Source organism: Eublepharis macularius, chromosome 5, assembly GCF_028583425.1.
Source record: "Eublepharis macularius isolate TG4126 chromosome 5, MPM_Emac_v1.0, whole genome shotgun sequence".
Classification (NCBI taxonomy): domain Eukaryota; kingdom Metazoa; phylum Chordata; class Lepidosauria; order Squamata; family Eublepharidae; genus Eublepharis; species Eublepharis macularius.
The window spans coordinates 32,524,396-32,551,413 of record NC_072794.1 but is presented as its reverse complement, the minus strand read 5'-3'; the positions used below and the strand labels follow the sequence as shown (position 1 = coordinate 32,551,413).

General features: G+C 41.3%; 1 protein-coding gene across 2 annotated transcripts in view; it reads right to left on the bottom strand.

Annotated features, from left to right (window-relative positions):
- C5H1orf21 (chromosome 5 C1orf21 homolog) overlaps positions 1-27,018 on the bottom strand; it is a 151,015-nt gene that overhangs the window by 90,212 nt on the left and 33,785 nt on the right. For both annotated transcript variants that reach the window (XM_054981328.1, XM_054981329.1), the window contains exon 2: positions 954-1,167. In XM_054981328.1, the coding sequence (XP_054837303.1) occupies positions 954-1,047 (94 nt within the window). In that variant the 5' untranslated portion in view covers positions 1,048-1,167. The remainder of the gene's footprint in view (positions 1-953; positions 1,168-27,018) is intronic.

Below are 27,018 nucleotides of genomic sequence, written 5' to 3'. Positions count from 1 at the left end.
CCTTTCCCATTGAGACCCAAGGCGGATTACATAATGCAAGTCAATGTAATCAACAGCTAGGGCATTCAATGAACAAATGCAGCAGGGTATGGGCAGCAGAAATTGGAAAACAAGCATAAATCCAAAACAGAGATGAAACACTGCTGAAACAAAGCATAAGTAATTAAACATTACATCTTTAACAATGTGGAAACTATCCAGTAAGAGCATATCTACATCAACAGACAGTACCCAACACAACAGTCTACAGTCCCTGTTCTTACCAAAGCATCTTTCTAAGCCGTTTCTTTCAGTACACCTCTATTACCTGTGTAAAAAAGCCCTCCTGAATAATTCAGATTTTCACTTTTTGTTGCTGGTTTCATCCTGCTTTTAGTAATGGCCATTTCTGATTTTTATAAATTTTGGTAAAGCCACCCCGAATGTCATATTTTGGTTGAAAGGTGCAATAGAAACCTTTTAAATCAAAAACAAAAATAACTATACAAATGACAGTAACATCTTTCAGTTGCCAAACCAACACATCTTTTCTACTTCTATTTCTCTGAAACAGACTGGTTCACCTACTTAGGTTTGAACACAAACATATATACGCCAGCAAACCCAAAACAGAGAGCTAGAGAACGAGATGATATTTGACACACAAGCAATTCCAGTTTCCCACTTCCTGATTTCAAGTTACCTGAAAAAAAGGCGACACTGAGGTACTGCAACACTCTGAGACAAAGGGAAATTTTTTTTCATTCCAATATTGAAACGACAACTTGCAATTTCTTTATGCAGTTGCTAGCCCCATTCAGCATACAAACAAATTCCTGCTCAAGACTGGATGGCTTACCTCTAGCTGGTCAGGTCAGAAATAAGCAGAACAGGTTAAGTTAGGAAAATAAGGGGACAACAAAGCAGGGTTTTAAAAAACACCTAGAGATAGAGGGGAAAACAATGATACTCACCACCAAATACGTCTCCATTCTGGTAGTTTTTCCCCTTCTGAGCTTCCTCTTCATTTTGAACAGCAGAAACATGCTTGGCTGATGCACAGCCCATAGCTTCATTTGGTTAGCTCCAGCTTGACTGAGCCGCAAACCATTTCTACAGACGTGCACGCATGGTTTCTTTTAGAAATGAGTCAACTTCTGGCTTTATCGTCAAGCCTCTTTATTTTACCTGTTGATGGAAGAAATAAGGCAAAAAAAAATCAGCTAAATGGCCATCAACAATACCTCTCCATGGAGGAATATCTGGAGGAAAGGAACTCAAGTACCATCTCGCATACATTATAAAATAATTTATTTCATATTTCCAAAAAGCCACAAATGAGAAACAAAAGACATTGGCAGCTCCTCTTACCTTCAATATCCGTAAGGTTACAAGCTATTGGGAAGCTTATTTTACTTTGGCCAGTAAGTCCCCCCCCCTTCAGATTTTGAATTTTAAAAAATCAATGAACTGTCACGATACATAAAAGATGAAAGCAAATTTAATCCAACCTTTATGACTTTCACACATGTTACCATGGGCTGCGGCCCCAGCTTCAGGCAATAAATCTGACGAATCACATAAGCTTAAGAGTATTTTCAGACAGCATAATTTTGTGCATCTTCTGCAATACTCGTAGCCCTTTAGGGACTGGTTTTGGTCCCACAAAAGCAACTGCTGCTTGCTAATTACAGTCTAAGCCCCTGGGCAGTCACACTACATTATTCCACAGCAACCTCCCAGGAGACAGTCTGTAGCAGCAACACAGCATTTACAGGGCTTGAACGGGAGGGAGTGGAAACACATAAACAACAACAACATTATGATTGCCTTTAGTAATAAGCTTTACAAACTCCTTTCTCATGTAAGTTTCTAAGATGCTGTAATAAATCTGTTAGTTTTTAAAAGTTCCACAAGGCTCTAATATGTATCACTCAATTGTTTGGGGCAGGTCTTCTACTAGGAGAGTTTATCGTGCAAACAGAAGCACAGCAGGTTCCTACTCCCCAAGATCCCATCAACTTCACGGATTCCTACCTGTTAGGCTTTTAGTCTGGGCACAACATCATAACTGCATCTGGAGCCTTAGCTGATGATGTCCATCTAACTTAAATTGTGGTGAACCCACACACCATGGGTTCAACTTGAGTTAATAACAGTCGGCTAAGTCACCCACAAGGAACTCCTGATTTGTGTGCGTCCTTCTGCCAGCCAGACTCCAGCACCTTTCAATTGGCACCATGGGGCAAGGTGCATTATAGCCTACCAGTCAGTCTGGTTTTGCAGGTGACAGTTTTTCTAAGATGTTACAGTGTTTGGATTAACAATGATATGTTTACTCCTTCATTTTTTTCTGGTACCCAAGTAGGAAAACCAGGCTGGCCAGTTTTTTCCCACGCCCCACAGGTGGCAGCCATAACTTTGATCAGAACTGAAAAGTCAACTTATATTAACAGGTAATGCTATATAAGATGCCAGCCACAGCTGCTGGCAAAACGTCAGGAACTACAATGCCAAGACCACGGCAATACAGCCCGGAAAACCCACAACAACCAACTATATAATATTGTTTGCCAAAGTGTGTTATCCTCACATTCTACATTTGGTTGGGTTAACTATTGGAGGCCATGCCCAATGTCATGGGGTTTGCAGATGAACCAAATAATTTCAGCAGTCATTTTTGAAATGCTGCCCACGGCACAGTGGTCTGAGAACTAAGCTATGGGCAACTTTAATAAAGCAGCTTTGTGCAGATCAACTTAGAACCACTTAAGTGTGTCTTGAATCTCCTTACAATTGTCACTGATGATCAGAGGGATTTTCCTTCATTTAATTCAATTGGTTTGTAAATCTCTTTAAGTTAAATACATGTTACGTGCAAGCAAACTGACAAAGTGTCTCATATGTTGCAGTGAGTGGTTTGTACATAACTTGGGGAATAATGGTAGCTTTGCCTTCCCTGGTAAAACGTGAGGTATCCTTCCCAAACTTCCTAGATTTCAGAACTTTGTGGAAATAGGCATACAGAGGAGCAATTAGATAAACAGAAAAACTGCAAGCGTAACAGCTGCACAGTTCAGAAGAGCCAGGTTTTTTTAGAGTGTGACTCCTTCATTGCAGAAGGATTTAATGGATATAGAATATAATTTCAACATAAATGTTTTCATACACTCGCTCAAGAGTGGTATTAGCTGAGAGTTGCACATCCATACAATTTTTGCTCTATGCAAGCATCTCTTTGTCAGCAAGTGGCTATGTCACTCGGATGTGCATCTCTGTCTCTGCTCAGGAAGAAATAGGAACTTCTCTCCTACTCCAGGAAACCTCTGTGCTTTGCCTCTCCTGAAGTGTCAAAGTGGACAGATAAGGTCTATGAATATTCCTCAATGGTCAAATTACTTATGTACATAACAGACCAATAGCTGAATTTTGGGGGAAATGGAGAGATTTCTTTGATTACTTAGGCCAGAATGAATATTAATTAAGGCACGTTAGATAAAAGATAAAAGAATGAAACACAGAAAATGATTGGTAAAATAGTTGATATTAAACCTTGCATAAGTATAACTAACCAAGGAGAAGGAAGGAGATTTATCACACAACTAAATTCTGTTATTAAAATTATTTTTTTATTAGTTTAACTCAATCTTAAATGTAGTGCTTGTGTTAAGTCACAAATTAATTTCAAATGTACTATTTGTATAAGTTAGTACAAGTCTCAAATTAATTTCAGCTATTGCCTGTATAAGCTTTATTTATGTACTTTCTATTTTTATATTCTATCTTTTTTAAAATAAAAAATTCTATTTACAAAAAAACCCAAAGGAAACCTCTGTACTTTACAGTGATCTCATGTGCTAACCTGTCGGGGTACCATGGTTCAGAAGAAGGGTGCAAAGGGCCAGAGGTAAAACTCAGGCAGGCAGCAAACTGGTTTTCCAAGGGGTCAGATGAGAATCCCAAGGATCAGAGAAAAGAGGTGAAGTTTTAAGCAGACTGGGTCCAGTATCCAAGGAGCAGTAGAGGGGAAGATTAAGCTTAGTCTGGATTAACTGTCCAGATCGAAGACACAGCCTGCAAGCCAGGGTTTAAGAGAACCTGAGGCGTCCTGATTGGCGTAGCTGTCATTTGCTGTGGTCCTGTCAGGTAACTGCAAGTACTGCAAGCTTTTACACATGGAAACATTCTCAATATAAAAACAGCATCCAAAACCTGGTCATTAGATGCAAGAAAGTCTTTCTGGATACGCAGGCTGAACACTTACGACTCGTGGTTTAAATCAGAAGATTCAGCACTCGGTTTGGTTGTGAAGGCCTCATGAGGTAGAGCAGTGATCTTTTCAAACTACGATTGGAGAGAATCTGAGGTCTCCTCAGAAGCAGCTTCTTTAATTACACTATGAACTTAAATTTTATATCAATTTGACTCTCAACATTTCCTAAGATTTGTAGTTTTTCTGAGGCTGCTGAAGGTTCCTAAAGCTCCTTGGGAGGGAGTGACTTTAACTTAAGCTAAAGCCAGGAGGTTACATGTGCTCTTAAAAGACAACAGTAATCTCTTCCCAAAATGCACACACACACAAATGTGTTGGGTTGTATTATTGTAGTGTGCCTTCTCCGTTCATGTGTAGTAATGGTGAGGGCTAGTGTAAAACTTAGAAGGATGTAACTGTGCTTAGGTTGGCACTGCCAGTGTACAGCCAGATATGCAATAACCCATTTTAATAATTACATAATGGGGGGAAATAGCACACTCATATATACGTGTACTTCTAGAGACTCTGCAGAAAGAAGTTACAAAGATAAAACTGAGCCAGCACTGCCTAGTATGCAATACTGATAAGAAAGTGGCAGAAGCCGTATCTCCCTCCTACTTCGAGCCCCCAGAAAGAGACAGCATACCAGCAAGGAATTTAAAGTACTTTCAACCTTGGCCACAAAACACAAATTGAATAAAAATGTTCAGCTACACTGTGGTTGTTTTTAACAGGCAGGTGAATTGATTTTTCTATTAGTTATTTCGTTGCAGTTTGTTTTGTTTTTAATTTGCCGTATGAGTGAAACTCAATGGAGATCTCCAGCACCAGGGCTGTGATGTGAACATTAAAGGAAATTAAAAGGCATTCTTCACTAACTTTTCCACTCCCTGGATTCTCATTACAACATAGTATTCTCTAAGTACCAGAAAATAGTTGAGAGAGGATCAAGCTGACGGTTTCAGCCTAACTCGCAAGCAGAAAGAGGAATTCTTTATATTGGAAAGAAAGAAGAAACGCCCGGATAAGAATTTGCTGCATATATTGCATCAGCCTACACCATGTAATGCCACTATTCTATGAGAAATGCAGTGAAGATGTCATACTGGATGAATGGGAATATTATAAAAGTGCAGGTGTTCCCCTTACCATAATTTTCTTCCTCCAAGGATCTCAGGCAGGGCCAAATGACTCCCATTTCATTTATCCTCACAAACTCTACAAGGTTGAGAAATAATAGCATGAAGAATTCACCCAGTGAACTTCATGGCTCAGCAGGGATTTGAACCCAGTACCCCCAATCCAACCTCCAACTCTAAAGTCTTGCAAAACAATCCAAATTTCTGCCTCACAAAACTGCATTATCTTAGTTACCCATACATCTATATGAAAGTCACTTGTGAATCACTGGCATAAACAAAATAAAAAGCTGTGACTGCAGAGAATAGTTGGTATTGGTGGGAAAACTGTAATTCAAGTCACTGTTATCTACCATTACTAATATTTTCAATGAGGAAACCTGATACGCTTCTAGGAAACCTAGAACAGAGGTGAAAAGCCACTGGCTTAAGCATGACAAGATCAATTCAATTACTACATTCAGTTTGAATTTAGTAATACAGCAACTCTTCATGAAAAATCATTTAATCTTTTTACAAAAGAAGGGGAGATATGAATATTGATGAAAGAAGTGACCACATCTTCATTTAAAATAAAAACTCATCTTCCTTTCCAGATGCCTCTCTTACAACCTGTGTGTAAAGGGAATAATTACACACAGCATGTGGGCACAGACCGAAAAACAGACCAAAATTTTACATGGACTGGGCCAGTTTGGTGTTTGCAAGCCGGCGGGTCGTGGGACATGCCTTTTTTCAAGGATGCAATGAACTTTGGCTGGTCCGTCGGTCCATGAAACCAGACATCCCGGTGCCGAGCAATCAATTCCCTAGGCAATGTAGGAGTTGCCTGCAGACCTTCTGCTGCCCTTAAAACACACCAGTCTTACCCTGAAAACCTTGATAGGCAGCTCTGGCTGCCAACTAGAGAGCTCCCATTATTCTCTATGTGAGCGTTTAGTGTGTAAGACGCAGTGTGGAGCCGTGGTTTCACTTTCCAGCTGGTTACCGGCTCAGAGGAACTGCTTGTTGCAGGAGTTTTTTCCGGATTGCGTGAGGAGGCGGCTTGGGGCTTGTGTTGCAAGCTTACTGTGTTTCTTCCCCTGAGGGCTCATTCTTGTTTCTCTTTTTTTTCCTTTCAATTCTTATTTGCTTGTGGCACGGTGGGATAGCCTAGGGCTGTGCTGCAACCCAGTTTCAGAGCAGCAGTCTAGCTCTGGGTGTAAGCTTATTGGTCTCCTTGAGGACTCACTCTTCTGTCTCATTTCCCCCCCCCCTTTCAATTCTTATTTGATTGTGGGGTGTTGGGCTAGCCTAGGGCTCTGCGAATTGTTGCAAGTCACTGCAAGTCAATTGGCATTTGCAGCTCCTATTCTATGTACAGGAAGTTTCCTGGGGCAGCCTCTTTGGAGGTCTGTAACTCAGACGTCTGAAATAAATCTTAGCCAAACTTGGAGGGTGGCTGGAGGAGGGCCTGCTGAAGACGCGCTGCGAGTTTGGCATCCCTGGGTGTGAAGGGGGCAGTGCTAGGGCCCCCGGAAGTGATGGCCCATAGACCGACGAACCAGTCTGCGAAGCGGGGCAGGTCCGTGAAATGCGATGGACCACGGACCGATGGTCCATAGGTTTTTCCCAGTCCATGCCCATCTCTAATAATAATTCTTTATACACTTAACTAAAAGTATCTCTGATAACACTAACATGTTTCCAAAATGGAATAACCAATTTAATGGTATTTGTACATATAGATCCTTCGTTTTGTCCTCAACTTCCACCAAAAAACATCATTAGTGAATATCATAAATTGAATGTGAAATAAATCCACGCAGTTTCTAAACAGGATCACTTACTCCCTTAGGAACCTTCCCAACCACTTTGGTCATCTTTAGAAGCCCTTCTTCGTGTGCCTCTGCCTTCTAAAATTAGGCAGATGGCAACCCCAAGGAAGGCCTTCTTAGTAGTGGCACCAAAACTCAAACTCTCTCCAGGAAGATTCACCTGTTCCCTTCTGTTGCCGTCTTCCGCCAGCAGGTTTTAATGGTTTTTAAGATGAGATTTTAATTTGTATGTTTTAAATGTTAGCCACCTTGCAGAAAGGGGTGGGGGTAGAAATCCTGTTAATAAATAAATAAAGCTAAAGCACACAGATTAAAGGACAGATATTTATTCAGGTTCCCAGTCTCAAGTCCACAAGAATACTATCATGCCTTTTGTGAATTCAACACACATGCTACAAAACATCTTAATGATATGAAGGTATCTTAACTGTATAATTTAGGTGCAATCCACAACAGTTCATTAAACAATCATGCAGAGAAGCATCTATATGAGCACCAATTTTTTCATTTATTTACCACTTCTGCAAATTTATGTTCACGTCAATGCACTTGTGTTAATAACCCTGAAATGATGAATCTCTCCTCTACGAAATCTGGTGCCTTCATTTACATATTTTGCTTTCCAGTACCTATCACCACAACACATTTTTTTTATATTGCTTGCCTGCATGACGTCAGGCAAAATCACATGGAGTAGGAATAGTAATAATGATAAAAAACAGCAGAAAAGGTATAGTGGAGACGGGATGGGGGGAGAGTAATAACACAGAAACACTCAAGCTAGTAATAGAAAAGCACTTTACTCTTCAGTACATGAACTCCAGAGCGGTAGCTGTATTAACAGCAGCACGAACAACAAAAGACTCCTGAAGATTACCACTTTAGGAGCTCTAGGGTTAGCTGGAACATGAGCTATCTGGAGAAGTAGACAGAATCACTGACAACCTACCCCACCTTCTAGGCAATGCTCTGCCCCATGGTTTACTAGAGAGTTGGGCAATATGAAAAAGGCTGTGATATGTTTCAAGTACCACTGGCAGAACAGTTAAGCCAAATCGGACAAAATATGCCACAGAGCTCATTTGAAGGCCTATGAGGTGGTGGAAGGTTATTTTACTCCTCTATCGTTGCATTATTTGCATCTCATCCAGCACAGTGACTCAAGGTGGTCTGGGACCTAATGATTCCTAGGTCTGATCCTCTCACTGAAAATAGTTCAGTAGTTTGCCATGGCACCTTTGCAAGATTGTTTGTTGACATGTGGTCCAATGTTGACATCTGGTACAAAGATAGATTACGTACCAGAAGCATTCAGAAGCATCTGCTTGTCAGAACTCTACAGTCAGCCTCCAAATGATCTCCCTGATCGATGCAGACAGGGTTCTTGGAACTGTGAAAGCCACCACCTACACAAACTGGATCCCTGCCCTTTGAGGCTAATTCAATCATGCCAAGAGAAACTGAGAATTCCTCTAGCCTGGAGAGTGAATGAACCGTTGATAGAAAGAATTTCCCAAAAACTTATGAGAAGAGGTTGAAATTAAACTATTGCTCAAGAAGCCTTCTTTGGCAAAAGAGGGTTTTTCCAGCCTTGCCTTTTTAAACAAAATGATTAAATGGATGGTGGCAGATCAATTTCAGGTGTGTCTGAACAACACACATCTGCCGCTGACACAATGGGCCACTATTTAGTGGAAATAACAAAGGGTGAAGATTGAAGGGATGGCTCTCCACTGGTTTTGGCCTTTTCCCCCACAAAGAGTTTCTGCTAATCAGGCTGTATGGAATCTGACCTATGCAGTAGTTCCATAACATTCAATACTTTTATTTATACTTTTAAAATTTCTGTCAGGCTGCTAAATGAGATCATCTAGAGCTTTGGGGTCGGGTGTTACCACCATACTGAAGACTTCCAGCTCTATATTTTCATAACTACACCTCAAGAAATGGCTGTAGCATCTTTAATCAGTGTCTGGAAACTATGATTAAGTGGCTAAGGAGGAAAAAAAACTGAAGCTGTATCAAGCCAAGGCAGAGTTAATGCTATCTGGTACAGCTGATGTTTCAGCAATGATCTGCTAAACTTGGATGGGATTCGTTTTATCTCCTGCAAATGTAGTATAAATCTCCTGCAAAGGTAGTATAAAGAGCTGGGATGAGGGGTCACCTTTTCATTGTTTGACAAAAATGGTCAGCATTGTTGCTAACAGTACTGTTTCTCAAATACATCTTGATTGGGCTGGGCGAGCGGTGCTTGAGAGGCGGTGGCATTGTTTTCCCCCTCCCGCTTCCCTCTTGTGCCCAGTGAGGGATGGAGAGAGGGACATGCAGGCGGAATCAGGAATCGTGACGGACTCTGAGGTGGGAGAAGAGTTCCACCAGGAGCCCAAGACCTACTGTGAGCTGAAAAGCCAGCCCCTGAGGAACAGGCCTTTTGAACCAGGAATGATCTTTCCAGGGACTAGAGGAGACTACGTGAACAGAGATGATCACAGGAAAACTCCATGTGTATACATGGACAATTGGATTCATGCCACTATCCATTTGACGCATCTGAAGTGAACACCTCAGAAAAGGAAGAGGAAGATCAAGAAGCATAGAAGCATATAGTCTTATGGCCAGAACTGCCCTCAAACATCTTAATTGTCACTTAAATCCTCTTCCAGACTTAGTTGATACCGCTGTCCTGATCCATGCTAGGGTAACCTTTTGAACAGACTACTGTAATGCACTCCATACAGGGCTTTCTTTAACAATATCAATTAAGAGTTCATATTGTGGATGCTTGTCTTTTGACTATTGTAAGCTGGTTTGAAAATACTGTCCCTGTTCTGGAATGGCTTTATTAGTTACTTATTTGTTTCTGAGCAATTTAAGGTGGTGGTTCTTACTTTTAAAATTCTTTACAAACTAGGATCCACATATGCGAAAGGCTGTCTTTCCCTATATGAATCCAAGCATGCTTCAATTACATTTCTCCCAATAAGCTCTGCCTATGGTCCTCTCCATCAGAACCGTACCACCTTTCTTATCCAGGTCTTGGGATCTCTCAGTCACTGACCCAATTTCTCAATTTCACAGAATGACCTACCAGAAGAAGGCAGGAGGCAGAATTATTACCACAAAACTTTGTAAGACTGAACTGTTCAGCAATGCATTTAGTTGAGGTTAGGGAAGGCAGAATATATTCTGAGTTTGTCTTGATCTCCTGATGTTTAAGACTATATGAGTTACTGTTTTGTGCAAAGTGAATGTATTTACAATTATGCCTATAAGCTGTTTTAGTTTTTATAGTTTTGAAGCACTGCATGCCTTCTAAGTTGCTTTTCTGTCTTTGGTAGCAGGGACCTGAAGTCGTCTATGAACTTTTCAACAGCAGAGGTCAGGCACTGTAGCAGGAGGCCACATCTGGCCTTCAGAGCAGTACCATGGTCAAGGTCACAGTCTAGGATTAGCTGGGCCCAGGCTCACTGGTCGCATAGAAGAACTGGTTGTGCAAACTGGATGAACCACTAAACTGGATCACGCAAACTGGTCTTCACCCAATGTCCTGAAGAGAAAACAAGCCCCACATGTATCTGGGCTTCATCTGTACTGAGTCCCAGTACTGCAGAGAATGATATATGCTCAGCCTGTCACTTCACCTTTGAATGGCCATCTAGAAGGCCCACTATCTCTGCAGCACAACAAAATATCTGTTGAGAATATTATTTATTATTTGAAATAACACAATGTATTTGACAGTAGGTTCTATACTCCATGAAAGTTATGCATAAATAAAAAGGTATTCATCTTTAAAATACCACAGAAATCTCGTTTCTTCCATTCAATAACAACTTTGTTTAAAAAAAACTTAGAAAGGTAAGAAATGAATGAAAATATTGTTTCCATGCTCATCTACGTGATAGTCTATTTCAGTCTTGGAAAGTGAAAAAAAAAATAAAATGTCAAAAAATACACTAGAATGCCTGTCAGATTTTGTTAGCAGAGAATGACTGGCTAGATGTAACATCAGTAATTAGTACATGGCTGTTAGCGGATGTGTATTCCGTGAGAGAGTTCGCATCATGGTCCCAACAAAACTGCCATAGCTCTCACCTCCTCCACAAAATCAAGCCACCCTCATTTCTTAGAGCCTTCCTCCCCGTATTTTAAGCAATGGGTCAAATTTCCGAATATGGCCTATTCAATCACATCAGTTATTTGGAGACAAATGGTATGCTTATCCCCTTCATATTAAGTCCACTGAAGATTGTGCATGCTAATGTGACGCTAATGATTTTTCTTCTAATGAGGTTACATATCTACAATGGGACGCATTTGACGGGTCAAGGGGGAAGAAGGGTCATGTGTGAACGGCTCATTTCCAGGATCCAACTCTTGCCAAGGCAATCATTAACAATGCAAGGCTCAGCAGAAAAGCTGCAAAATGAAGCGGGGGAAGAACCCCAGAGTACAAATTACACAAGTATATATACACGTGCATAATCAGCCACCTATAAACCTTCACAAAAATTATCTGCTATAAGAAGCGATATGAGAAGGACTGCCCTGCAACTAATTTCTAGGTGGCCAAAAGGCAGCAGGATGCTCAAAAGAAATGGAAACCAGGTTAATGTACAACTGAAATCAGAGACATGGAGGGGGAAAAAATCTGTACACAATGAGGCATTGTCATGGCTTGTGAATAAACCTCATCTTCTCTATTTTTATGTCCTTCCAGGAAATGTCAACAATGACAATAGTGCAATTCACACACTAAGTATGAAACAGCACATTCAACAGGTCTTATATTGGCGGGTTTTGAAACTTCCCACTCTTCAGGGAAGACTTTTCCACATCAAAATTTGTTTGATGGACCCACAGAGTCTGGTCACAGAACCCCTTTGCATTGTAGAGGTTTCTGGGGCAAAGTTTATCAGACTTTTTCATCTTCTCCTTGCATGAACTGTGAGGTGCCCTAAATACTTCTCTGCAGAATCTAATTGCAGGGCAGCACTGATAGCCATGGACAGAGATGCCTGCCTGCAATTATTAATTTTCTCGTTGAAGGAACCTTGAGAATTTTTCTAGGGAACTCCAGAGTTCTCACCCACCCAGCTGGGCAACTATTTGCATATATACTTTGGGTTGGAACCTGCAGCTGCATAAGAAGGTGCTTGATGGATCTTGCTCTGCCTTTCTCTTCCAACAGCAGCCCCACAGCAGCCAAAAAAACATTGCCTGGGCTTGTGGGACCCCCATGGAAAACCACTGGGCTCAGGGGAACTGTAAAGAGGAGGGAAAAATTGGGCAAAATCACACCTACCTTGATTTTGTACAAGAAAATGGCTGAAGAAGTGCAGAGAACTTGGCTGAAGAAGTGCAGAAATGGCTGAAGAAGTGCAGAGAACAAGTGCAAGATGTGTGTGATTTCACATATTCCCTCTCCTCCATGCAGCTTTTTATTAACCAGGGTACCAAGGCATTTTGAGGGGTTATAGGAGGGTGCAGTGGGAATGAGAATGTTAGAGAAATCATGAGCACCTTCTGTACACCGAAACCATAGGATCCTACCATATATATTATTATTCTACTTTTCAGCCAAAGTTAGCTGCAGAAGTGGTTCAAAGTATTATGGTGGTGGTGGAAAGTGCTGAAAGCCACAGCTGATTTATGGCGGCTCCCTGCTGGGGTTTTCAAGGCAAGAGACTAACTGAGGTGGTTTGCCATTGGTTACCTCTGCAACCCTGGTCTCCTTTGGAGGTGTCCAATCCAAATTACTAACCAAGGCCATACCCAGGGATGCCAAACTTCCCCTTCTTTGGCGGGAAGAATCTATTCTACACCTAATTGACATGTACAAAAACCCAACAGAATCCCTAAAAACCCTCTCTGAAGAAAGTGAAATTACCAGGCTACCCAGCTTGGAGAGTGTTCAGCCACACATAACCCAATGTGGTTCACTCTCCACAGTGTCCCCCAGTGAAGAAAAAGAGTACAATGTGTGGATATTTGATCTGTGTGTCATAGTATGCAATTTCCACCCAGAGCGACACCCTTTTAAATTCCTTGCAACTTTTCTTGAGGGACAGTATTATGGTAGCTAGCCACCAAGCCCACCACTTAGGTCCTAGACTTTGATGGATTGACAACTGCCTTCCCTATGAGCTTACACAGATCTGTACAGCACAGTCCAATTTCTGACAGCTAGAAGTTATACTCTGTACCTTTTATGCATAAGCACCTCATCAAGTCTAGCATAATGCCCACAAGCTTATAGCCTGGATACAATTAACTGGTCCCCCTCTTCAATCTTCACTGTAACATCTTCATTCTACCCGCCACTGCAGCTAAGGTGAGAGGCTTCTTTACAAGCCAGGAATAGAGTGACTCAGCACTGTAACATCAATGCATGTTTCCTTTCTTAGTTTTTAAGCCGCAAGGAGTCTGGGCAAGGTGATGTCATCAGCCACTGCAGTCCGCCCTAACACTGTCACTCATTTACAGACTCCACTTGCTTAAGGCAAGCACATCAGTGGCTAATCACATCAATGGAAGATAACATGTTGAAGAATCAATTTTACTTAAAAGTTTACGGAGCTCACATGGTATGTTATTGGTCTGGTATCAAGTAAATGCTCTAGCATGGCAGAGTTTTTAGTTTACCCTGATAAAAGTGTAACTATTCACTATCTTGCAACTATGGCAGGACCCTGTGGAAGGAGATACCACGGGGGGGACGAGTGTGTGCAACAGTTTCAGAAGTTCAGTCCCTTTATCCCCCACTCCCCCTTCAATGATTAATGACTTGTTATTGGGTGAAATACTAACAGGTAGACAAACCTTTATGAGGAAAAAAGCTCAATGTCCTCTGATAAACAGATTTGTATTTTTCATATTCAAGTGACCTTTGGAGGGATACGTTATCTACAGCTGTTACCTTGTGTAACCTGCTTCTGGGGGCAGCATAAAAACACACAACAAAGCCCAAATGATAAGTTATGTTCAAAGTAAAATAATCCTAGCCACCACCCGAAAAGGAAGTCCACATGGACTACTTGGGGATTTATTCATACAGGCAGGCAACATACTCTGAAAGCACATTTCTACAAAGGATTTCTGAAGGACAGTCATTCTACCCAGATAAAGAAGGAAAAAAATCAATGGAAACTGATTTTCAGGAACAAAAATCCTCAACAATGTGGCATGTGTTTTTTTTTAATGTACATGGATTTTTTAATTGTATTTTGAATATGTTGTTATCTGCCCTGAGCCCGCTCGCGGGGAGGGCGGAATAGAAATCTCAAATAAATTTAACTTCTCTTACTTACCTTCTATTATAGTATAAAATGCAAATGCTTACAGTACTTTGGGGGGGGACACCAAATACAGACTTAACAGATCTGATCCAGAAACTACAAATCAGCAATTGTGTGACTGGGGGGGGGGCGGGGGGGATCAGGAAATGTTAAAAATGACAGTAGTCCAATTCACACTCTAGGTACAAAACTGCACACTGAGCATACCTTATGATGGCAAGTTGTCAAACTTTCCATCTTCGAGGAACACCATCCTCACTGGCGTGTCTTGAGGAACCTTCAGGGCCTGTCATAGGATGCATTGCATAGGTTGCTGGGGCTATTCTAGGGCATACACTGAGGTCACTGCTCAGGTCTGTTGGGACTCATCTTTGCCTTGTGTGAATTGTGAGGGTGCCCTAAAACACACCTGGCATTTCTCTGCAAGCAGCTCATTGCAGGGGAACAGTGGTAATCATGGGAAAGAGTTTGGGTTTTTTAAAATATATATATTATGGCAGAGATTTACAAGGGACCACTGCCAAAGGAGATTTAGAATAAATATTAAGTTTGTTAACAGCTGCAAAAAAGTATACAGCTGCACATGTGTCTGTCCCTCTGTCTGCGCAGCCTTTCATATACTGACACAGCCATTTGTTTTCTCTCTACCGAAAGTCTCAGAGAGAAAGAAGCAAAGTAAATAAATAAAATCCATCCAAAGAAAAAACCCAACATTATGCCCACTATACTAATCAACTCTCACTTAACCCTAACCCCTCACCACCCGAAAAGGAAGTCCACATGGACTACTTGAGGATTTATTCATACAATATAAAATGCTCCATATGGTTTAGTTTAGAAAAAAAAATCTCCAGGGTCATGCACAATCCACAGGATAACTGCTACAATCAGTACTATATATGATCCTATTGTGCCTTTTCAGAAAATAGTCAAAATAAACAATCAAGAAGAACTGGGGAATTTACTTTTGATTCCTCCTAACTGCAATAGAATTATAGACATAGAATTATTTCCATCTAAACTGCATGCATTTCCTGCTACTATCCTATGGAGACTGCAACCAACGTGTTTTTCTTTTAAGGCAAACTGCTGGGCATTTTACAAGTAAATAATACAATAACTAAGATCTCTCTTTCCTCTTTTTTTTCTTGTTAACTAAATGAGAATTTTAACTAGACTATAACATTCCCTAAAGAAGCCAAGCCTAACATTCAGAAAATTAGGAGAGCAAAGAAGTGGACAAGAACCTTTTCTTTTTTCTTTAGTTATCAGCTGCATTCAAATTATCACAACAAGCTGTCATTAAGCTAGGATGCGCTTGCATGCATGCCTCGTTGCTCCCTTATCCCATGGAGAATTCTAATTTGAAATTAACAGCACTATCTTAAGTAGGCTTACACTTTTCTGAGCCTGATGATTTCAAAGGACAGAAAGGGTGCTTAGGGTGCCACTGTTACTCTGATTACTTGTGACATACAAACATGGGAGTGCAGGTTAATAAGAGTTAGTTCCCCTCCCCCAGTTAGCCCACACAACCGCATTTCTATGTCACATGTAACCAGGGCTTTTTTTCAGCTGGAATGCGGTGGAACGGAGTTCCGGAACCTCTTGAAAATGGTCACATGGCTGGTGGCCCCGCCCCGATCTCCAGACAGAGGAGAGTTTAGATTGCCCTCTGCGCCGGATCCACATATTGGAAGTATCATCTCACTCTCTCTGTAGGAATATGTATGTCAACAGAAAACATCCTTTGCTTTCTATTCTGTCCTCTAGGACCATTTAAGCCTCCTCAACTGAGAGCCACTCTTTTCAGACATGGTCCAAATTTTGTGGAATAGTTTACTTGAGGAGGTTGGGGGCGGGTACCAATAATTTTAGGAAAAAATGTAACGCAACCTTGTCAGAAACTTTTGACGTCTTTGGACCATTCAAGCAGAAGTTGGTTCTCATTAATTTGCACTCCCATGTTTATTCGTATGTCATGAGTAACCAGAGTTACAGTGCCACCCTAAGTTTTTGGGTCACAGGCTGGTAGTCACATTTTTACTGTTGAGAGTTACTCGTTTTTAATATTAAGAGTGTTTTAATTGTTGTTACTAATCTCTGCTGGCATCTCTCTTATGAGTCACCTTGGACCCTTTAAGGGAAAATGTAGGGTATAAATATTGAAATGAATAAACAAAAATGGCTACACAGAACCTTTATTTTCTGAGCATCAGACGCTAGGGCCGAAAAAAAGAGAAGACTGCCATTATCTTCATGTCCTACCTGTATGTATCTGGAGGCACATACATAGATGGACCTAGAACTGGTCTAATAAGGCAACTCTTGGGTTCTTCTACAAAATAAACTGCAGTCCAGCGTGTAAACAGATCTACCTCAGGATGGAGAACTGCACACACACACACCCATCCAGAAACCCCCTCAACTATATGAAGGCAGCATGAGTAGAATTCTTTTTTCACAAAGCTTATTGAAAAAAGTAAATTTTTCCTGAGATGTTACACATCTATTACAAATCAATAAATGTTGTTGATCAGACCAGCTTATCTCCCAAGTGCCAGGTGACCAGATGGAATGATAAATGAGCCACAAAATCTGAACACAGCAATTATGTTAATCAGAAACACACAATGTTGAGTAAGTAGCACTGATTAATTAATATCTCAGGACGGCAGTGACACAAGTAGAAGGAGGTGCTCTGTTCTCACACATGCTGTTCACCCCATGTTATATGTACTGTTTGATTGTTCATCTGTGGAAGAGGTTAGTGCTAAAAACAGGGTTATGTTCCTCAAAGAAATTATGGTTGGCACAAATTAAAACATAATTAGCATTCTCAGAGATGACTTGTTTCAGTATAAAGTAATGTCAGGACAGGATCCTTGAAGACAGCAAGATTAGATTACTCAAGCTATACAACACTGGTTCCTAAAGGGTTTCCCAGCCAAAAATAAATAAATAGTGGAGGTAGATAGGCAGCCATTACCAAGCTGAACACTAAGAAACAAAATGGAGATGCTGAAATTGCCGGTCTCAACAAACTCTTGAAAAAATATGGTTACGAATCTTTTAACATTTATATACTTTTACAAAGTTTACCAAATATCTGGTAAAGAAAATTAAAAATATATATCAAAGCAGGTGTTAACTGGATAACGTTGTTACTTGAAGAAGGAGTTATGCAATATAAGAAAGAATTCAGAAGTTTAGAGTCCCTGTTAAAACAAAAAAATGTAAGGATGGTTTCTGGGAGGAATTTATATGAATTGCTCTTCTGCAACCTTTAAAGTAGTAAATTATTAACAAGCATGCTGTTCACTACCCACAATTGGAAATGACAGGCTTCTGTGGTGAAGAAATTCTCCAAGATGCTTAAATTTACTTATATTTAATTCCAGTAATCCTGCTGTGTATAATTACAAAATATCAAGCAAAACGCTCATTGAAGGCATAAGAGACACAGGAGCAGCTGATTGTAATGTCAGTCCAGGCTGCTGAACATGTCAGGCAGGCATTTCCTAAATAAATTTTTAAAAAGTCAAGAGGCAAAGGAGATGCCAGCTTTAGAGACTGCAATCAGCAAAGATGTCATAAGCACAAGTGGGCCGGTCTAGATGCTGCAAAGGAACTGGCAGGTTGTCTACACCAGCACTCCCACAGCTGATGCATCTGCTAAGACTGGAACAGGCGGCTAGAAATCAAAGTAAAATAAAGCACAAGGTGAGAGAATAAAGAAAATGCCATATTTATTTAGCAACAACATATAACTAAACATATATACATGTCAAGGGCCTAACTAGTGGTACAAGTCAAGCCCTGGAATCACCCCTGGACCTCCACTTTGACCTGTCTGGGCGAGCCCCACTGCCTTAGGCACAAGCCATCCATGCACATGGCTGGGACCCAGCTGGCCAGGCAAGTGGTTCCGCACTCCAAGTCTATAGCACCTCGCTGTAAAGCAGGAGGGCCTTACTTATACAGGGGGAGCCACGTGGCAGTCTGCCCGATCGGCTGGCAGCCGTCAAGCCGTACCAGCAATCCTGACAGACTCCCAATCCCGCCCCCCCCCCCAAATGGGGATGTGCCAAGGGTGCCTACCAGCCCGCTCATTTCTCCCCATCCTTATCCTGCCAGGGAAAATCCTACTTATGGCTCCACTCCAAGCCAATTACCACAACCTATGCAAGAAGCACAAGGCAGGTGAAAAAATTCCCTTCTCCACAAGCAAATTAGGAGAAAGAAGAAAAAATTCCTACTTGGCCGTGGAACACAACAACTGACTAAGCCTGTACCACTGCAGGGTGGGTGGGTGGACCAAGCTCAAGGCAACTCCGGAGAAGCAAGGGTCCCTCCTCAATCCCCAGATGGCTGGAAAAAGGCCAGTCATCTGCTCTGCCTCCATTGAAGAGGCAAAGGCAGTCCCCAGCCTTAGGCAACTATGCTTCTGGCTGGGCAGGCCATATTCTCTCTCTCTTCCTCTGTTTTCCTGTCTACTGTTCAAATCTGCCATTTTGTTTACCTTATTCTATGAAGCATATTATTCAATGACAATGACAGTGATAAATATGGGCTATCCCCAACTCCTATACACAGGATTTACCAGTAACACACATACACCCACATATCTAGTCACACATTACAAGATCAACTTTTTTTGAACCAATGAGCCTCTGCTCAAGCTCTCTCCACAGTTGCACCTAGGGTGTGGAATGGACTTCCCAAGGACATGAGGAAAGCCCCAACCCCGCACAGGGTTTTTTTTTAATGCCTTTGGTTGCCCCCACAACTGAAGATGTGGCTTGCTTCCTTTTCTCTGTACTTTCTGCCAATATGTGTGTTTTTAAATTTATGTAAGCTGCTTAGAGTCCTGTTCATGAGGAGAAATGTGAAATATAAAATATTTTTCAAAAATAAAAAAAAAACCAACGGGAAGATCAGTTCTTATATTTCTAAAATAGGATGCCCATGTAAGAATCCCAGAAACCTAAATTATGGGGTGTTTGTGTGTTCATTCATGAACAAAGTGTTAATATATGGTTTTAAGAGTATCCTCCTCAAAATCTGTGAATGATGTTTTCACTGTGAATCTTCCCACCACAAAAAAAATGTGGGTACACAAAACATAGCTATAAACAGATCTGTTTTCCCAAAATCTCACACTCAGGCTGAAGAATCAAATCTGCACCACATTTCCAGAAGCGTGCACACAGCTGAACAAAGCATCTCTTAAGACCACTTGAAATTGCCTTTGTTTTAAAACTAATAATTCTTCTGTTACTGATTTTTATGACTTTATTATATTGTTTTTACTTTGTGGGCCATATTAGGCAGGTATGTGGAGAGGGGGCCTATGTATTTGCTAAATAAGCAAACAACCCTTCAGTCTGTTCCAGTGTTCATTTAGTGCATCAATGTAAGAATCCCGATTTTTATACTGCAAAATAAATATCAGACACTAGGAGAAAAGTGAGGTCAAGAGGAGTCGATTTACTGCTTAACAGATAAGAATCAAGAAAATCTTCCCTATAGTTCCATTTAGATAACACCAGGTGTTTGCTGGGAAGGACAGACACCAAAATAAACAATGGTACAATTTTATGATATTCATATTATGCAACTTCAGGGAGTTTTAAGTACAGCCTCATGAAATCCAGTTTAAAGAGCAAGTTCCACCCTCAATATTTCTTTCAAACAAGGGCTTAAACTAGACTATTAAAAAAATTCCACTTCAATGTTACACGTTTGAGAGTCCAAACAGAGTAGCAGTATCACATTATGTTACCCTCAGAAGGGGACAGGGGAATGTAAGCTCTTGCTACAAGAGGATAGCTTTAGGATGGGAAAATAGATACTCCACAAGTATAAACACTGCATATTCATGCTATGATCACAGATATTCTTCAGAGAAAATGTTGGAAAATAAGATTGCAGGGTATTGGGTTGAATCCGTCACAAAATTTTTGTTAGTGCAAAGTGGCACAAAGTCAAACTGATTGTAGCCCCACTTACTTTTCAGCAAGATACTGTATGACTGCAACCAATCCTGGGGTTTCAGAAAGCGAAGCATATACAGCTTCTTCATTCTCAAAATGGCTCCCTGAAGTACAACATGGGGGAGGGATGAGACTGTTGCACAAGATCATTTGAGTGTATGTCATAGTGTTTATGGACAAGGAAGGGAACAGGAGATGCTGCACAAGATCTTGTGGAATTACGTAAAGTTGTTTTTTCGCTCGCACATCCCTGAATCCAACTGAATAATAAAATCAAAACATTAAACAAAAAGATTCACCGCAGGTAGAAGTAGAAAGCTGTTCATACCTCCATATTTCTTCAACCACAAGATTACTATGAAGCTGTCTGCAAGTTTCTGTCTCTCTCAAGTGTTGTATACCGTTAATTCTACAACAATAATACTGAATGGCTTTACAAGGCTTTTGAGAGATTACTGGTGAACTTCAAATGCTCATAACGCCGCATGGAAAACAGTTTCATCGTCCCAACACATATTGCTGTTTACTGCTGCAAAACACAAACTATGACACATACAGAAGTATTTATTTGAAAGACCACCAATGGATCCTGTTGAACATATTAGCAAACCATAATAAACATGTGACAATCAACTGTATTCTTCAAATATGAGGAAGATATAAATAGTGTGTTTGTGGTGGCATGTTAATACTTCATATCTGTATATTTTCCATTCCAGGGAAAAAAGTGGTGAAGGGGGCTCTTATTTTGAGCAGAGAAATGGCTTGAGGAAAACCTTTCCCTTCTGCCATCACTTCACTCAAATTGACACGAAGGCCTTTCATAAGCCCCTGGTGTGACCACATTTCGACTACTGCAAAGAGTTCTGAGAAAAGTGCAACCAAAATGATCATCGGGTTGAAGAATCTTCCCTATAAGGCAAAGTTAAAGCATATGGGGCTTTTTAAGCTTGGGGTGGGGGGGAAGCAACTGAGGCAGCATAATATAGTCCTACAAAATGGTGCATGCTGTGGAGAAAGTGGACAGAAGACATTTTTTCCCTATAATACCAGAATTCAGGATCACTCTACAAAAACGACTGGAATACAAACAAAAGGAAATATTTCTGCATATAGCAGAGAGTTGATTCGTGGGTCTCACTTCCATGAGATGTGGTGATAAGTGACTGGATTATATTGATTTAAAAGTAATTTGGACATAATAATTTATTTTATTTTATTTGTTCAATATTTAGCCGGAGCTCCCCACAAGCAGGCTCAGGATGAGTTACAACAACGCTGAATGATAGACAATAAAAATACAATATAATTTACAATAAAAACATTGATTTATAAAATCTAAAATATCAAAACAACAAGACTAAGTATTGATGGTGTTTAAAACACATCTAAATACAGTTACTGTGGATGATGGGGAAGATAGGATAAGTCCATTGGTGGTTATAAGCCATGGCAGCTGAATGGAACCTCTTGGTTCGGAGACAGAACGTGCCTCTGACTGCCAAAGCTTCCTTGTGATATATGTCTAGCAGAAACAGGATGCCAAACTAGATGTCAATAAGGACAGACTGTCTTGTTTGGGCGTCTACTTCAGCCATTGCCTACCTTCTGAGATGCTTAGAAATTATTCCAGGTCAAAATCAGCATCTTAGAAAATCTTAATTTAGACAAAAGCAATGAAACAGCATTAGGGTTGCCAGCTCCAGGTTGGGAAATTCCTGGAGATCTGGGGAGTGAAACCTGGAGAAACCTGGAGAAAGTGGGGTTTGGGGAGAGAAAGGACCTTGGCATGGAATAATTCCATACAGTCCACCCCACAAAGTAGCCATTTTCTCCAGGTGAACTGATCTCTATGGCCTGGAGACCAGTTGTAATTCCAGGAGATCTCCAGCCACTACCTGGAGGCTGGCAACCCTAAACAGCATACATGTTACTAGAGTTGGTTCTATAGTTCCACGTTATTCTCATTCAAACTAAATACCACCTTTCTTCACCAGACCAGAATGGGCTGGAATGAAACACCAGAGAGACAACCATTCAAAATATCCCAATTATATAGAAGATGTGCTTCCCGTTGCTCTTTGGCTTTTCAGTCCTGTTTTGGAGGCAGAAAAGGAGCTTTGCTGAAATAGCTTCCTCAAAGGGAAGGCAGGGGTAGGGAGCATTCTCTCTTTTAATTAGCAAATCTGGTCGCCACATATCTCCTTTCTGCATTCAATATACATAGGATATGATTAAAGGTGAGCAGGGTCAGTCCACTGTCTAGCGCTGTTATACAAGTACCACCAACAGGCTCTTCACAGTTTGCGAGACAGCCAAAAGCAGCTTTTTGCCAGTCTCAACACAGAAGGAAGGGAAGAAGCACCATAGCAACAAGGAGAGAGACAGGAGACATGTTGCTTAGCAACTAGATGCTACTGGCAGCCCTTTAAACAGGAGACTTTTAAAATAAAGGGAGGGGAAATGAACAACAATCTCTCCTGTGACCATCAAGGTAGAAAACCATCTTGAATTTCTTGGAGCAAGATTGGGAGACACACACATTCCATATCCCCAATAGTGTTCTTTAGTTATAGCTGGAGCTCAACACCACACAACCCAAGTACACGTCATTTATCAAGAATTCTCCACCAAATTCTCTTACAATGAGTGCATCCTTCTCTATCTAGGGTAAAATTTATGCAAAGTAAACCTACATGATTTTCAGCAGTTGCCATGCTGCAATTTCTATCATATGCATAATGTATTTGCTTTCAGTCAGAAGCAGGACACTGAAGTTCCATAGACACACCCTCCCTCCCTGACCGTCAAAAATCTTAGAAGCCAGGGGGTGGTTGAATGAGATTTGACCAGTTATTGGCCACACATTTTCAAGCATATCTTTGAAACCACAAGGGCTGGAAAGATGCATTTAAACACACACACATACACAAAGAAGTACAAATTCCTTGGAAGCTATGGATGTAGCTACATCCCGCATTTTGACTGCACAGAATATATAAAGTCATCTCTGCGTAAAGTGTATAACTGTAAAAGGGGCTGAAAATGGCTGAAAAGGGGCCCAAAATGGTCAGGATTGGGCTGCTGATGAGGAGAGTGGTCCACCACCTGTCAGAGGCCCGATCTGGGCCATTTCGGCCCCAATTCAGGCCGAAACAGGCCCAAAATGGCCGAGAGTCAGGTGGGTGGGGCTACCTAACATGTGACCTCTTTGCGGAACTGCCAGAACTGCATTTCCTGTGCGTTCCCCCTCGAAATGAGCACTGTATACCACAAAAAAACTGACCCCATCATCAAACTTTTTGCATGATCTAACCCGGCTCTTCCCATCTCTGACAGCTAAACAATTATACTGAAAGTCAGTAAGAGTCGATTGTGTTGGCCAACACAGCAACTATTTATTTATTTATTTTAGTCCATCTTTCTCACTGAGACCCAAGGCATATTACACAGTGCAAGTGAAATACAATACAATCAACAGCTAGGACATTCACAGAGCAAAATACAATAATGAATAACAGGGCATTCAGTGAGCAAACACAATAGGGAATGGTAGCCAAAAATTTGAAACAAGCATAAAGCCAAGGATAGAGATTAAATCTTTCAGAAACAAAGAGTAACTAGTTAACATGGCATGTTAACCAACGGACTATTGGGAACTGCTTTAAAATAACTAGTGTGTAAGAGGCACTCAGCAAAAATCAGTTCTATTTTAACAGCACCACAGCTTTCACCAATTACTAATTCATACAGACTTATTCAAACATTTAATTATGAGACAATCAACTGAAGTATAGTTGGCATTAGTACCGGAAGGTAAGACTCATTCAGTGGCCTGCCATAAAGCATTCCAATCATCTAGGCTGTACCGACCACCTCTCGAAACTTGGGTGTGAATCCTATGGTGTCCATCAGCACATGGGCAGCTTCTTCAACAAAATGGCTTTTCCATGTGTGTGTGTGGGGGGGGGGAGTGATTTTTCCTGAATCCTCCCTCCCACTGCAGATTCCCACCAACATGAAGGAACACGATTCCAGGGGCAGAGAGTGCTGCGGTGAGAGGGAGATGGTAGGAAATTTCCTCTAGTACAAAATTACTCGCGCTGCTTAGGAATCCACATCTTGCTTTTGGAGAGATTTCCATTATTCCATTCTAATCAATCAACATCTACAGCACAGCCACGTGGGATACTGCATAAGAAATGCCTTGAAGGATGAGATCACGGTCCACTGATTTCAGTATTCCACTTCCTCCAGCTCTAAGCACCCACATAAGCAATGGATAAAAGTGATGGCATTTCGATATTATTTAGTTACTATCCTTTAGATGCTATATAGAGATTCCATTTATATATCGTGGCCAGCAGCTACTGATAGGTATACGCTCCAAGAATTTGTCTAATGCTTTTGAAAGAAAGTTATTTATGTTACTGACCCTCATCATAGATTGTGGTAGCAAATTCCATAAGCCAATTTCAAGGTTGTCTATCCCAGAATCCCTGAAGTCTCAATTTGCCAGAAACCTTGGCCCTTGAACTGATCCCCAGTGAACGTGTGCCAATCTTTGCTGCTGGTACCACCTTGAAGGATTCCATATTCTGGCTACAGTCACTAATGATAGAAAAGTTAACAAAGCTATATGTTTTTTTCTTCCATTGTACAACTGCGGAAGGGAAAATAATTGGGTATTTGACCTCAATCAGATAGACACGGCCAGGAACAACAACAACAACAAAAAGACTTCTCAGTGGAAAAACTATATCTATACCATTTGCTACAACAATGGCTCTTATAGAAGGGTGGCAGCATTCTGTGGCTAAAGAAATGCAGCGTTAACTTTTAAGAATCTGTTTTTCATCTTCAGATCAATTTCCAACTGCCTGAATTCTTGGAGAATTCCCAAGGAGTCTTGCATAATATTCACCAGTGGAACTGCCCCATGAAGAAAGGTTCGCCCTTGAGAAGCAGAGTTGCAATTTATAACGGACAACCGCTTGCCAAACAGGAGAGAGGAGGGGACTACCGACTAACAGTCTGCTTTATATATATGGGTGTTTTGGGACACAATGGTTTCTTGCCATCAGACAGAACAGAACCGTCTGAGGCCAATGCTTTTTTCCCTAAAAACTTCACAAAGCCATGCCATTTGCAAATCTGGTGACAGCTGGATCACAATATGTTTTAAATTGGATTAATGAGTCTACAATGGCTAGCAGAAAAACCACAAGGTATTGTTTTGGATTACAGAATTTTCATGTATTGGCAATGGCCCCAAATTGGTCTTAAGAAATGAATGATCATAGAAGGCCAAATTTCAGTCAGCCTTCAGCTACAGCTATCCAATTCCTTTGCATTTCACAAAAATAATGTTACCATGTTCACAACCAGGGAACAATTCTTGCCCTGGGATACCAATAAGCTAAAAGGAAAAGCTGTACTGTTCTCTCATGTGCACGTGCAAGAAAGCCATGCGTCTTAAGCTTGGCTCTGATTCCCCCCCAAATGTGTGTTTTGTTGGGGAAGGGGGGAAAACACACGCAAACCCCCTCTCCATGTTCAGTATGTATCCAAGAGAGGACAGGTGCATACTATCCATCCTTTTTGGCCACATCCAGGCCGGCTTAATTGTTTTTATTATTCTCATTCATACTGCTACGTCTTCCTTCCTGCTGACAACTTTGGTAATTTTGGTCAGTTCCATTCCTGCACTGCAGCAGTAGTCTAAGTTTTTCAGGCTGGCCATGGCTGCTCCTTGACTACCGAATCATGCACCTCTAAGTGGAGAAGAGTCTCTCCTGAGGCTGTAGCTAAGGGTTTGGATTCTGCTGCTTATGGCATTGGTTGTGTTTTGACCACCCGTTAGGACTCAAATGCGCAAAGCTTTCCTCTTCCGTACTGGATTTTGAAAGATGGGTGTGGCCCAGCAGAAAGCTAATGGGATAGCATGGTTAGGAACCTGGGTTCTCCTCCTAGATGAAAGAGGCCTTAGCCAACGCAACCATGCCCACACAGAATGTTTACTTGGCTGCTATCTCTACGAGGGATATTTCCTGGGGGAAAGTCTCTCACCTAGGGTTGCCAGGTCTCCTCCCACTGCGGAGCCCGGAAGCACACCACTCTGCCTGGGAGCACGCCCCAGGAAGTGCGTTCCCCACCCCACCTTTTCCCCCACTGGCCAGGTAAGCGTGGGCAGGCGGTGGAGGGTGGGAGCGGGGCCCCCCGCCCACAGTGGGTGGCAGGCAACCCTACTCTCACCCCACTATGATTCACCAGGGCTTCTCAAAACATTTTTTTCAATCTCCTTTCCACTGTGTTTTCCTTCAGCCTTCTTGAAGCCTTTCCTTACATCATTCCAAATCGAAATGTAATTCTTCATTAACTTTTTGCTTATTCCACTTTCCTGGGGCTTCCTTTACAACTGGGATTTTAGCATGCAGCACTTCCACTACGGAATGGACATGTTGTGGGCTCTAAACTAAGTACTCCCATTCATGAATAATCACAATGTTAAGACGTCCAATGCCCTGCCCA